The 12,818-nt window shown below is 44.4% G+C and overlaps 1 protein-coding gene across 17 annotated transcripts in view; it reads right to left on the reverse strand.

The window, feature by feature from the left end:
- Window positions 1-12,144, reverse strand: part of Yeats2 (YEATS domain containing 2) — an 83,267-nt gene extending 71,123 nt beyond the window's left edge. For 16 of the 17 annotated variants that reach the window (XR_007973467.1, XR_007973466.1, XR_007973464.1 and 13 more), the window contains exons 1-2: window positions 11,994-12,144; window positions 718-836 (exon numbers count right to left, since the gene is read on the reverse strand). Coding sequence is in view for 9 of the 17 variants with exons in the window: in XM_052158038.1 (XP_052013998.1) it covers window positions 718-817 (100 nt within the window). In the remaining 8 variants the exon portion in view is untranslated. Of the gene's footprint in view, window positions 1-717; window positions 837-8,860; window positions 8,954-11,993 lie in introns of all 17 variants that reach the window. The other variant, XM_052158037.1, reaches the window with a different exon arrangement.
- Window positions 12,145-12,818: the final 674 nt, after the last annotated feature.

The following is a 12,818-nucleotide window of genomic DNA, read 5'->3' on the forward strand; positions in this document are numbered from 1 at the left end:
CTTGCAACTCTAGTTTCAGGGGCTCCAACAGCCTCTTTTGGTCTATGCAGGAAATGCATGTGCATGTTGCATAAACATATATGTAGGCAAAACACTTATATACATAAAATTACCAAAAAAGGCTAGCTGGTAGCAGCACACACCTTTAATCCCAGTTCTCAATAGTTCAAGGCCAGCATGGTCTACAGAGTTCCAGGACAGCCAAGGCTACACAAAGAAACACTGTCTCAAAAAACCAAAAAACCAAAACAAAAAAACCCCAAAATGAACATAATGGCAGATACCCTTAATGCAGAGGCAGGTGGGACCTCTGTAAGTGCAGGCCAGCTTGGTCTACAGAGTTAGCTCCAGAACAGCCAGAGCTACATAACAGAGACCTTCTCTTAAAAGACCAAAAAGGGGGGAAAGTCTGTAAGAAATAAAAAGACCAGAATGCACTCTTGACCACTCATCTCTCCAGTTGCCAACATTCTGATTTTAAGTTATATGCAACAATAGCTAAGATTTACAGCTTGCTTTACTTCCAGTCTACTTAATCATGTTCCTGGCAGACCCTCTCCCTTGTATGTGACACATGGTGAACTGCACAGAACACTAGGCTAACCCTTCAAGTATCCTTCAGCTTATATATGACGGCAGATATTCATGAAGATTCTATAAACCCTGTGCATAGGCAAATGTCAGCAAAGTTAAGTCTCAAAGCAACGCGACGGCTACCTGAACTCTCAATCGCTTTATGCCGCTTATTTGGAAGGGCCACAGACACATCCTCATAATCAGGGTCAGTTTCTTTGATTGTTCTCTTGATTCCAGACATGGTGAAATTCAATTCTTCACTGTGAAGCAATAACAAACACATTAATAATACTACTATGAAATACTAGCATGTATAAATGTTTATGTATACACATAAAGGGAATAAACAACACTAACAAATATTGGTACTTATTTTGTATAAGTCTGTGCATATATAGCCTGAATATGACTGGCCTGAAAAGTTTGCACCTAGATTTTCTAGTTAGGGGCCCTTAACTCTCAATGTTTGTGTGTACTTAACCAACAGCATTAAGTCTAACATTAAAAGTTTCCAAAAATATTACCAACATGACTATTTGATAAAAACCCTGGATTTCACTTCCAGGAGAAAAATTCCTTAACAGTGCTGCACACTGCTCCACTGCTCACAATCCTTCCTTCCTTTTCTTTTTTTGAGACAGGGTTAATCTATGCATCCCTGGCTGCCCTGAAGCTCAAGACCAGAGTGACCTTGAACTTGGGGATCTTTTAAATACATGCACACCCATGCCTGGCCCTACACTTTTCAAAAGAAGTCTAGCTTTCACAAAAGGATATGAGAATAAACCAGACGTTGATGAAAGCAATGCTATGCTTACAGTGCTGTGTAAATCACAAAGCTTTTAATTTAAACACATCTCAAAGCATGACTAGGATAATAGCTCAGGGCTCATTCCAGTATGCAAATCCCAATTCTATTACTTCTACAGTGCTTGCTATAGTGGGTACTCAATAAAACCATCCCTGATCTTTGAGTATTTCTTATAACAAATACAACCATGTACTTAATGGCTAAACTAATGGCCAACTTTGCAGTACGGTAAATTAGCCAGGCTAACATATAAATGTTTAAATAAAACAATCCCATAAATCCTCTAATTTCACAATGTCACATACATTAGCTACTAACAACATGTGGCTACTTAAACTTAAAACTAAATTGGTTAAAATTAAATAAAGTGGGGCTGGAGACAGTCAGCAGCTAAGAGCACTGGTTGCTCTTCCAGGGGACCTGAGCTGGATTCCCAGCACCCACATGGTGACATAAAACCATATGTAACTTCAGTTCCAGTGGCTCTGACTCCCTCTTCTGACCTCCACAGGCACCAGGCATGCATGTGGTTCACAGACACATGCAGGCGAACCATCCAGACACACACAATACAATTAAGTATACTTAATTAAGTATACATAAATTAAGTATACTTAATTATACTTAATTCAGTTCCCTTTTTTTTTTAAATTTTGCCACAGTGAACTCTTGACAGTGAACTCTCAGTGCTCAATAGCCAGCAGCAAGCAGTTAATCACTGCCTGAGAACAAGAGAGGCCAACATGAACCAAAATGCGTCCAGTGTACAATATAAGCCAGCTTAGCAGTATATGCCATAGAAAGATTTTTATTTTAGGGCTGAGAGATGGCTCAGTGGTTAAGAGCACTGACTGCTCTTCTAGAGGTCCTGAGTTCGATTCCCAGCAACCACATGTTGGCTCACAACAATGTGGAATGGGATCCCATGCACTCTTCTAGTGTGTGTCTAAAGACAGCCGCAGTATACTCATATAAATAAAAAGTAAATAAATCTTAAAAAAAGATTTTTATTTTAGCAGTTACATTTTAAGAGAAATAATATCTAACCAATACAAACAAGTCAGTATTGTGATTTTACAGTGGTGTATTTTTACCAAGTCTTTAAGATGTGATGTGTTCTGTACATATGCAGCACATCTTAATTTACACCAATCATGCTTTTAAGAATTCAATTAATGGTCTGGGGCTAGTGGCTCCTTAGGGCAGCTTGAATCACTAACGAGATTAGAACATTGGAAGAGCAGAAGGGCCAGAGAGGCCAAGGGGGAAGGAGGGGCAGAGCCTGCAGATCTCTAAAGATGCCTGTAACACAGAAGACTGCTTCCTGAGTCCCAGACTTGTGCTGTGTGGCAGGATTTTCCCTGTCCAATTCCATTAAAAAATATCAGTGCAGCAGAAGGCTGACTGGACAGGGAAAAGGGAGCCGGGGCTAAGAGCTGCAGAGGGCAGGGGAGGGAAGCAAGCTGGAGGACAGACGGGAGGAACATCTGATCCCGCATGGTTCCAAATGGCCCTATATGACATTCCTATATGATACTCATAACTGTCCACTCCAATCTAAGACCTTACAAAAGTAAATCATTAACTCAAAACTCCTTATTTTGTATGGAAATGCCTTAAAAAAAGGCAGTAAAATTTACCCAGTTCACCTTTTCCCCCCTCAAAAAATATTTTTAAATGTGTTCATTTAAAGGTGAGACAAAAACATTACTGTAAAGGAACCCCAGCTCTTTGTCCAGTCCTTACACTGAGCACGAGCACAGAGCCGGCCTCGGCAGCCTGCCTCTGACTACAACACTAGGAGTGGAGGAACTGAATGCCGGCCCCAGCTACACAGCAAGTTGGAGGCCAACCTACGCTGTAGGAAACCTTGTCTTCAATACCAAGAGGAACTGAAGGGGTGGCTCAGCAGGTAAGAGTACTGCCTGCTCTTCCAGCGGACCCGAGTCTGATTCCCAGCACCCACGTGATGATGTGCAACTGTATGGAGCTCCAGGTCCAGAAGACTGAAGGCCTCTTCTGGCCTCTCCTGGCACCAGACACCCAAAGAGCACAGAGACATGTAGGTAGAACACTCATATACAGAGAATAACAATAAAAATAAAATTAAACAGATAACCAAGAGATCACTCAAGAGAACTGAGTTAGTTTATCCCAGAGATACACACCTGATTCAGGTGACAGTCAGTCATTATACAGATATATAAATCCTGGATAATAATACTAAATATTAAAATCTTCCAGAAAGCATGTACCCTATGTAGAGCCACGTAAATTTCATAACCTTAAATTACCTGCTGTGATTTACAACATAAGTATTTTTGGAAGGTCTGAACTTAACTAATGTTTTTTAAAGTCAGTAAGAAGTGGTGCTAGGTGGTATGCAGCTCTGTGGCGGGGTGCTTGTCCAGCACGCATGAAGCTCTGTGTTCAGTCTCCAGTACTACATTCAAACAAAGCAGGAGGTGGCAGACACCTGTAATCACAGCACTCAGGTGAAGGAAAGGCCTCCTGGGTTACACAGTGAGTTCAAAGCCAGCCTGGACTCCATGAGAACCTCTCACAAGAAAGACATACAGTCAGAGAGACTTGTTTCTTTTTTGGTTTGTGATTAGTTGATTTTGAGAGTCTCTTGGTGATGGGAAAAAGCAAAAAGAACAGAAATAAACAAAAAAACCTATATAACTAATTTATTTTCATTAGGAACAAGTGTGTGTTTGTGTGTGTGTGTGTGTGTGAGAGAGAGAGAGAGAGAGAGAGAGAGAGAGAGAGACAGAGACAGAGACAGAGACAAGAGACTTTGGTCTCCTGGAAATGGAGCCGGGCAGGTAAGGGCTGCCATGTGGGTGCTGGGACTTGAACCCTAGTCCTCTGGTAGAACAACAAGTACTTTTAGCAGCCAATACTTTTAACTGTTGAACCATCTCTCCAGCTCCTAATTTCTTACAAGTACGACCAAACAATAAGACCCAAAAGCCTATCACTGTTTCTCCTTACAGGGTTTCTCTTTATAGACCTGGGTATTTTCAAATTCACTCTGTAGATAGTTCTCATTTTCGGAAAGATCTAGAACCCTAGGATCCATACAAGAACCCTGCCATTCACAGAAGATGCAACCGACTTTGAGGTCAAGGAGTAAAACCTAATATATTAAGGCTCTTCAGAAAAGAATACACATGGAATGCAATCTCTGATAAGTGGATATTAATTAGCCCAGAAGCCCTGAATACCCAAGGCACAAATCGCATAACAAATGACTCCCATGAAGAAGTATGGAGAGGGTCCTGATCCTGGAAAGGATTGATCTAGCACTGGAGGGGAATATAAGGACAGAGAAAAAGGAGGGAGGTGATTGGAGAAGGGATGGAGAGAAGGTTTATGGGACATATGGGGAGGGGGGGATCCGGGAAAGGGGAAATCATTTGGAATGTAAAAAGAATATAGAAAATAAAAATATTAAAAAAAAAAAGGCTCTTCAGAAGATCTGTCATAGACTACCTCAAGTATCTTGTCAGCAATTTCATATTCCTTACGCACGTGAATCTTGGACCTAGTAAGATTTGCACTCTCCATCAGCTTGGGGGTGGGGGTGGGGGTGGGGCAGGACGGGCACAATTAGGGCCATCCTAAGATCCAGGCAATGATTCACTGCTGAGCCCTGCCTTTCACATTGTTCAGGTCACACTTCCCACCCTGTGAACAAGACAACTAGTGCTCCTGTGGTGGTGAACTGGCTGGGTCTGTGTGTCAACACAAGCTGGAGTTATCTCAGAGAAAGGAGCCTCCCTTGAGGAAATGCCTCCATGAGATCCAACTGTAAGGCATTTCCTCAATTAGTGATCAACGAGGGCGGGCCCCTGATGGGTGGTGCCAACTCTGGGCTGGTAGTCCTGAGTTCTATAAGAAAGCAGGCTGAGCAAGCCAGAGGAAAGTAAGTAATATCCCCCCAGGGCCTGTGCATCAGCTCCTGCTTCCTGACCTACTTGAGTTCCAGTCCTGACTTCCTTTGGTGATGAACAGCAGTGTGGAAGTGTAAGCTGAATAAACTCTTTCTTCCTCAACTTGCTTCTTGGTCATGATGTTTTGTGCACGAATAGAAACCCTGACTAAGACATGTTACGGTAAATATCAGAATAAGAAAGGTATGATCCATTCTTCAGAAATCCACACAGAATGGAAAACTGGTAAACCTAATCAATATCAACCCAAGCAAGAAGGTTGACTCTCAGTCTTTATGGCAAGGGAGGAAGCAGAACAAGGTACAAACTGAAAGACTCTATTTGCTAAATCCCGCAACTGGTAAATGCACAATCAGAAAAACGACTACTTCCTCCTCCTTCTTCTTTTCTTGTTTGTTTTGTTTTTGTTGTTTTGAGACAGGTTTTCTCTGTGCACTCGTGGCTGTCCTGGAACTTACTCAGTAGACCAGGCTGGCCACAGAAGCTTGAGTGTAGCTGATGGTGCTGGTGGTGCTGACTGACTTGAGAGAGAATAAAGGTTCTTTCAAGTGACCATATCTTATATATTAGTAAGAGTGTAAGTTACATGAAAATGTAGCCATTTGTACATGTGAAAGCCATGTTCCGCTGTATGTAAATTATACCTGTTAACAAAAGCAACAGGAGCCAGGGTTGGTGTCCCCGGTCTTTAATCACAGCGGTGGCTCAGGAGGCAGAGGAAAGCGAATCTCTGAGTTCACACACAGCCCAATCTACAAAGTTCCAAGCCAGCCAAGGCTGTTACACAGAGAAACCCTGTCTCAAAAACAACAACAGCAACAATAACAACAAAAACAAAAAGAAAGAAAGAAAGAAAGAAAGAGAAAGAGAAAGAGAGAGAAAGGGAGGGAGGGAGGGAGGGAGGGAGGGAGGGAGGGAGGGAGGAAGGGAGGGAGGGAGGGAGGGAAGGAAGGAAGGAAGGAAGGAAGGAAGGAAGGAAGGAAGGAAGGAAGGCAGGCAGGCATTACAAAATTCTTTTTTCTATCTATGTCACACTATCTACTTGCCTAATGATAAGCATTTCCTAAAACACTTAAGGGTAAATTCACATGCTGTGGTATGATCTGCAAACTTGCATGCCCAGACCCCTTTCTATCCTTGATCTCAGATATAGGTATGATGCCCCCCCCTCTCTGTCTGTCAAATATTCTTGAGTGTTCTGGACTTCTGTGTTTCTGGTTCGTTCTGCCTGAGATGTTCATCCCCCGGGTTAGCTTGATCCATGTTCAAACACCCACCTATCTGAAAAGGTCTTCCTTAACCATCTCATCCAATATATCTCTCCCCACATCCTTTCTCCAAAGTGTCTTGAAAACATTCAACAAACTTCAAAAACACCCAACTAAAACTACTAGCCAAAGCAGAAAATTCTGAAGGAAACATCTACTGTAATCATAGTTCCCTTTATAACACAACCTCGCCTTGCACCTGCAGAGCGTGGAGGTACAAGCCTTTAATCCTAGTACTTCTGAGAGAGGCAAGCAGAGCTCTATGAGATCAAGGCTAGCCTGGTCTATACAGTAACTCAGGATAGCAAGGGATATACAGTGGGGCCCTCTCTTTAAACAAAAAACAAAACAAAACACGAAAACAGACACCAACCCCACCATTACCACGAGAAGCCCCTTCCCCCCACTCCCCCACCCACCTCCCAAGTGCTGAGATTACAGGTGTGACCCACCTCACCCAACTCTCCTTGGCATACTTTCACCACATGTATCTGTTTCCTTCCTATTGGCTCTTCTTATCTGGATGCACAGCCCTTGCCTAGTGAAAACCAATTCTATCTCTGTGTAATCAAAGCACACACGCCTGAACGCCAGTCCCCTTCCAGTGGATTCCTATTTTACTTTGACCCCTTCGTTCTACTCCAGCACTCTTCATCCTGTAAGAATCAAAGGAAATTCTAACTCGCCTACACGGCAAACCTTCAGCTTCAATGCTCTGGTCTCACCCTCCTAAACGGCCACTGTTACAGGTGTGCAATGCCTACCCTCGACCCGGTGACTACTGACATAACCCAGGACAAGAGAATCAAGTGTTTCAGGCCAAGTGTGCATCCTAGCAGCGTGTGCCTCTAAGCCTAGTGCTGGGAGATAGGACAGGCTCACTGTAAGGCTCCAGTTCAAAGCCGGTCTTAGAAGTGTAACTAGACCCTGTCTGTACCATCCCTCTCCCATCAGTAACTTCAGCACCCAGGGAGGTAGAGAGAGGAAGGACTGCTGTCGGTGGCCTGCTTGTCATACTCAGGGAACTAACTCTAGGCCAGCCAGCGCTACAGAGTCTGACCCTACTCCATCTCCAATCACTGAAAACATTCAAGTACAATTTAAAAGCCCACAGGAACTCACCACCAACACAAGTATTTTTTTTTCTTGTAATTTTGCAAATGGAACGGAAGGCGTTGCCCAGCCTTCCGTCAACATCAACAAGCTCCACCTGCAGCCACACAGACCAGAGGCTGTGGAGACAACCACTGCCCATTGTCGGTTCTCAGCAAGGGACCCCCCCCCCCCCCACAATCCTCTAATGAACAGTAGTGTACAGACTGATAAAAAAATCAAAGTGGCCAATTTAAAGAAGAGACAACAAAGATTCAAGTAAAAAAAAAAAATTCCACAGTTGAGGCCTGGAGAACTGAATAATAGTCAAAAACACTTGTTCCTGCATTAGTCCCAGGTTCGAGTCCCAAAACCCACATGGTGGCTCACACACACGCCATCCATAACTCCAGCACCAGGGAATGCAGTACTTGTTTCTGACCTCCAGAGGTACCAGGCACTCACGTGGTACAGATATACATGCAAACAAAATGCTCACAGACATAAAAAATACATCTTAAAAAAAAAGTCAAGAAAGGAAAGCAACCCATGGCGGAGGTCTGGAGGGATGGGTCAGTAGTTAGGAGAATCTCTGCATGACCATTAGGGCTGGAAGTCAGATTTGGACCCCAGAAACAAGCTAGGTGTCCCACAAATGTTTGTCCCTCTAGCTCTGAGGGATGCACTCTTCTGGCCACAGCCATAGCTCACATACACAATTTTTTTTTTAAATGCGTGGTTGAGCGAGAATACTCAATCCAAGTATTTCTCAGAATATACCCAGAGGTAATGAAATATTCCCAAATGAGGGTAAGGTACAGCCTAGACAGGCTGTGCTCACAGATCTACGATGGAAGTCTTAGTTCTTTACACATGCATACAATTAGGCACCTGGAGCTTCATATATAATATGCAATTACTGTACCACAGAGATAGATCCCATTTCTCCCTATAGAACTTCTTACTATATTTTGAGATACAGTTTTGCTCAGTTTCTCAGGATGACCTTGAACTTACTCTGAAGCTTTGAGCTCATGACTTTCTGAAGAAGGAAAAAAAAGCTTATCTAAACTGTGATGTTTTAAAGTCTTTTTTAAAAAAAAATTCTATGTTTTGCCTGCATGTAAGTATACTGCATGTGTCCTCGTACTTACAGAGGCCAAGAGAAGACACTGGATCCCCTGAACCTTGAGTAAATGGTTGGTTGTAAGCCACCATCTGGGTACTAGGAACGGAATCCAGATCTCCTGTAAGAATAGCACGTGCTCTTAAGTCATTTCTCTAGACTTAAAAAGACTTACTTTCATTTATGTGTACACATGTATGTTGTGTGTGTGTGTATGTGTGTGTGTGTGTGTGTGTGTGTGTGTGTACAGGTACCCTTAGAAATCAGAAAAGAGCATAGGACCTCTTGAAGCTGGAGTTTCAGACAGTTGGTAGCACCTGGCATGAATGCTGGGAACTAACTAGTCTTGGAATCTCAGCAATTTAAGAGTATCTTTGCAGCTCTGAGATCCTCTGCTTTAAGCCTGTAAGAAGCTGGAGTTACAGCTTATCCAATCTAAACTGTGATGCTTTTAAGTCTTTTTTTTTTCTTTTAAATTCTGCTTTGCCTGCATGTAAGTAAGTATACTGCATGTGTCCTTGTACTCACGGGCCCTACCACTAGGTCTGGCTCTTCTTATAGTCTACACTAAAAAAGTACTTTAGCTGGGCACTGTGACATACCTGTAAACCTACCACATACACAGAACCACCAGGCATTGCCCCTTACCCCTGACCATGTGAACTTGAAGCTTCTGTTCCAAATAACTAAACCAACAAACCAACCACCCACCCACCCAAAAACAGTACACAACAAACTACAACGTGCCAAATAATATACAGCAGACAGCACTTACAACTGTAGGAAGTTTTACAGAGAAAGTTTTTTATGCTATTCTCACATTATGTATAATAGCTAAAGAATTTTAGAATAAATATTAAGTAAAGAATAAATCAGAAAACAAAAAAATAAAAGGGCTGGAGAAGTAGTTCGGTGTTGAACTGCTTAGCATACAAAAGGCTCTGGGCTACATCCCCAAGCACTGAAATCAAGTTCCTCACAGCAGAACCGGAAAGGTGCAGAGACAGATGGCCTAGTGGTTAAGAGCACTGGCCGCTCTTTCCCATCCATGTTCGAGTCCAAGCAGCACTTGTGATGGTCACAACAGTCTGTAACTCCAGTTCCAGTTATTATACCAGTTATTAGGTTGTAGGCGAAACATCCAAGTGGTGCACAGACATATATGCAGGCAAAATACTCATACACTTAAAATCAATGTTTTTAAACTGTGGAGGAAAATATTAACATATGTCAGTAACCGGGAAATGACAGAGTTAGGGATACACTTCAGGGGTGAAGTATGTGTGTGCAGACATTCCTGGGTACACAGCATGCATATGGAGGTTGGAGAACAACGCATGGGTGTTTCTTTCTGCAATGTGGATCCTGGGAATGGCACTAAGGCCGTCTCGCCAGTGCACAAGGAGCAACTCCCACTCTAGGAACTTATAAGCTCTCTTGGTTTCCAGAGAGAAAATACAAATTCTGTTTCTTCTCTGTCCTTTGCTTAATCTTTTAATCCTTTTATACTGTCACATGTGTTTTCTCAACATACCGCCCTTATAACAAATATGTAACTCAAATTTAATTCATGTAAAACAAAGATGGAGGCTGGGTGGTGGTGGTGCATGCTTTCCCCATCTCAATAAAGGGTACAGTTATCTATCTGTGCGGTTGCTCAAAACAAGAATTAAAAAGGGAATGCGGGGCATGTGGACAAAAACCTATAATATCAGCATGCCAGAGGTGGTGACAGAAAAATCCGGAGTTCAAAGCCATCCTTGGCTATATATGGAGTTTGAAGTCACTCTAAGCAGCATAAAACTCTGTTTCAAAACAAAAACTAAATACCCAAACACACACACACACAGACACACACACATACACACACATCAAAAAGCAACCCTCAGCTTGCAGTGCCTGCAACTCCTGCCCTTAGGAGTTGAGAAGGTGCAAGAGTTCAAGGCCATCCTGGGCTACAAGTGATCTCTCCCTTTCCCTTCCAAGTCTCGCTAATTCTACCTCCAAAACATCCTCTCATCTTTTCACTGTCCGCTTCCACTGCCACGGACTCAATCCAGGCTACTGCGGAAAGCTCCATCCTGACTCCCCATCCCCCACTCCCCCCACACACATACTTTTGACTTCTCAGATGTAGCAGTGGTGGGATTGTGCTACTACCTTCTCAAAACCTTTACACAAGCTTCCTATAAAAAGTAAGTCTGCCAGATGTGGTGGAACACACAGCTAATCCCAGCACTGGGAAAGCAGAGCTGGCAGATGTGAGTTCGAAGCCAGCCTGGTCTACAGAGAGGACTGAGGTTCTGAGACAGGACTATGCATGTATACATAAAGACAGTCCGTCTCAAACAAACAACAAAAGAATAAAGCAGTTAAGACACCCACCCCTCATCTGTTGTTTTGGTCCTACCCTTTAAGACAGACTACACAAATATACACACCCATAGCATTTACTTCTGGACATTAAAATTTCTTCTTTGTCCTTGTCTTCATTTTAAAAATTTTCTAGGATGAGTACTTGCTACTTATTAAGGGCAACGACACTGCTGAATATATGTGTATTACGTTCTAGTTTATGTTAATTAGAAAATAAAATTTTAAAAGTGGGTTGTTTCTGCAATTAGGTATGTGCTCAGACAAAAATATTAGCAATACCAAAACTAGTAAGATGTGAGTGAGCTGCAGAGTTATAGGACACAGTGTTTTCTGTTTAACATAAATACTTGCATAATGGAGATGAGCTCTAAGCCTTATTGTCTTCTGCATTCCGGCTTCAGCCCACCGAGCCGTGTTTCTGGTCAAGTCCCCACTTTCCGAAGCTTCCACACGACACGGCACCGTCCTACGCCCTCGTGCAGACTTCTCACAACCTTCCGAAGCCGCCGCAGATTTCTTTGGGCAAATCCAAACTTGCCGAGGCTCCCTCGTCTCGGGACCACCCGCGGGTCACCGCGCAAGCTCAGCCGCCGCGGCTGCAAAGCGCCCCGTCTGAGGCTGCGCGGCGGGAAGAACCCTCCCCACGCCGGACCCGGCTCTCCGCGGACCCAGGCGCCCACCCGTCCGCGCCGCCGAGCTGTCCGCGCCGCCGCGGTGGGGGAGGGGTGCACGTGCCCGCGCCAGACAATGCCCCGCACAAGACGCGCGCCCGCGCCGACACTCACCCTTCCTGCGCGTCCCGCTGCAGCGCCGCCCCGCCGGGACCCGGAACCCACACGCGGAGAGAGAGTGCGAGAGGTCTCCCGCCGTGGAACCGCCGTGGGAGGCCCGGGACGCGCCCGCGCGGAAGCTCAAGACAGAGCAGCCCGCCCGCCGCGAGGCTCCGCCCCGCACGTCACCTCGAGGGCGGGCGCGGCGCGGGCGCGCGCGGTGGGGGCGGGGGCGGGGGCGGGGGCGGGGCGGCGTGGCCGCGGGGGCTAAAGCTTCCCCTGAACTCTGACCCCGGCTGCGTCGCACCTTCGGGTGGACCGCGTGAGCCGATCAACCGTTGTCTTCACGCGGAAAGTTTGAGAGAATGCTCGTTCTCTTGTAGTCACGGCAATAGTAACTATGGTGACCGCACTGCTGGGCGTTCCATCTTGCGTCTCTGTGCTTAGTGACAGAGGTGTGTATAGCAGCAGTAACCTAATATCTAGTATTGTGGGGGTAATACTTGTTGTCTGGAGCCTGAGGCAGAGGCATCACAAGTACAGAGCCTGTTTAGCTACATAGTGAATTCAAGGACCTGTCTCAAAATAAAAGTTGATGATAGACTACTTACTTAACGCTGTGGGTCTAGCCTCCAGCACCATAAATATAATTTTTCAAACAAAAAAAAAATAAAAAATGAAAGAGAAAAAGAAAGGAAAGAAAGCCAGGAGGAAGGAATTCATCACTATGAACCCATTTTACTAGATGTAGAAACTGAGTAGGGTGTAGTCCCCCCCACCCCACACACACACCTCTGATCCCAGATACTTTGTAGACTGAAATCAAAGAAAGAAAGGGCT

This window comes from Apodemus sylvaticus, chromosome 15 (genome assembly GCF_947179515.1).
Source record: "Apodemus sylvaticus chromosome 15, mApoSyl1.1, whole genome shotgun sequence".
NCBI classification, from domain to species: domain Eukaryota; kingdom Metazoa; phylum Chordata; class Mammalia; order Rodentia; family Muridae; genus Apodemus; species Apodemus sylvaticus.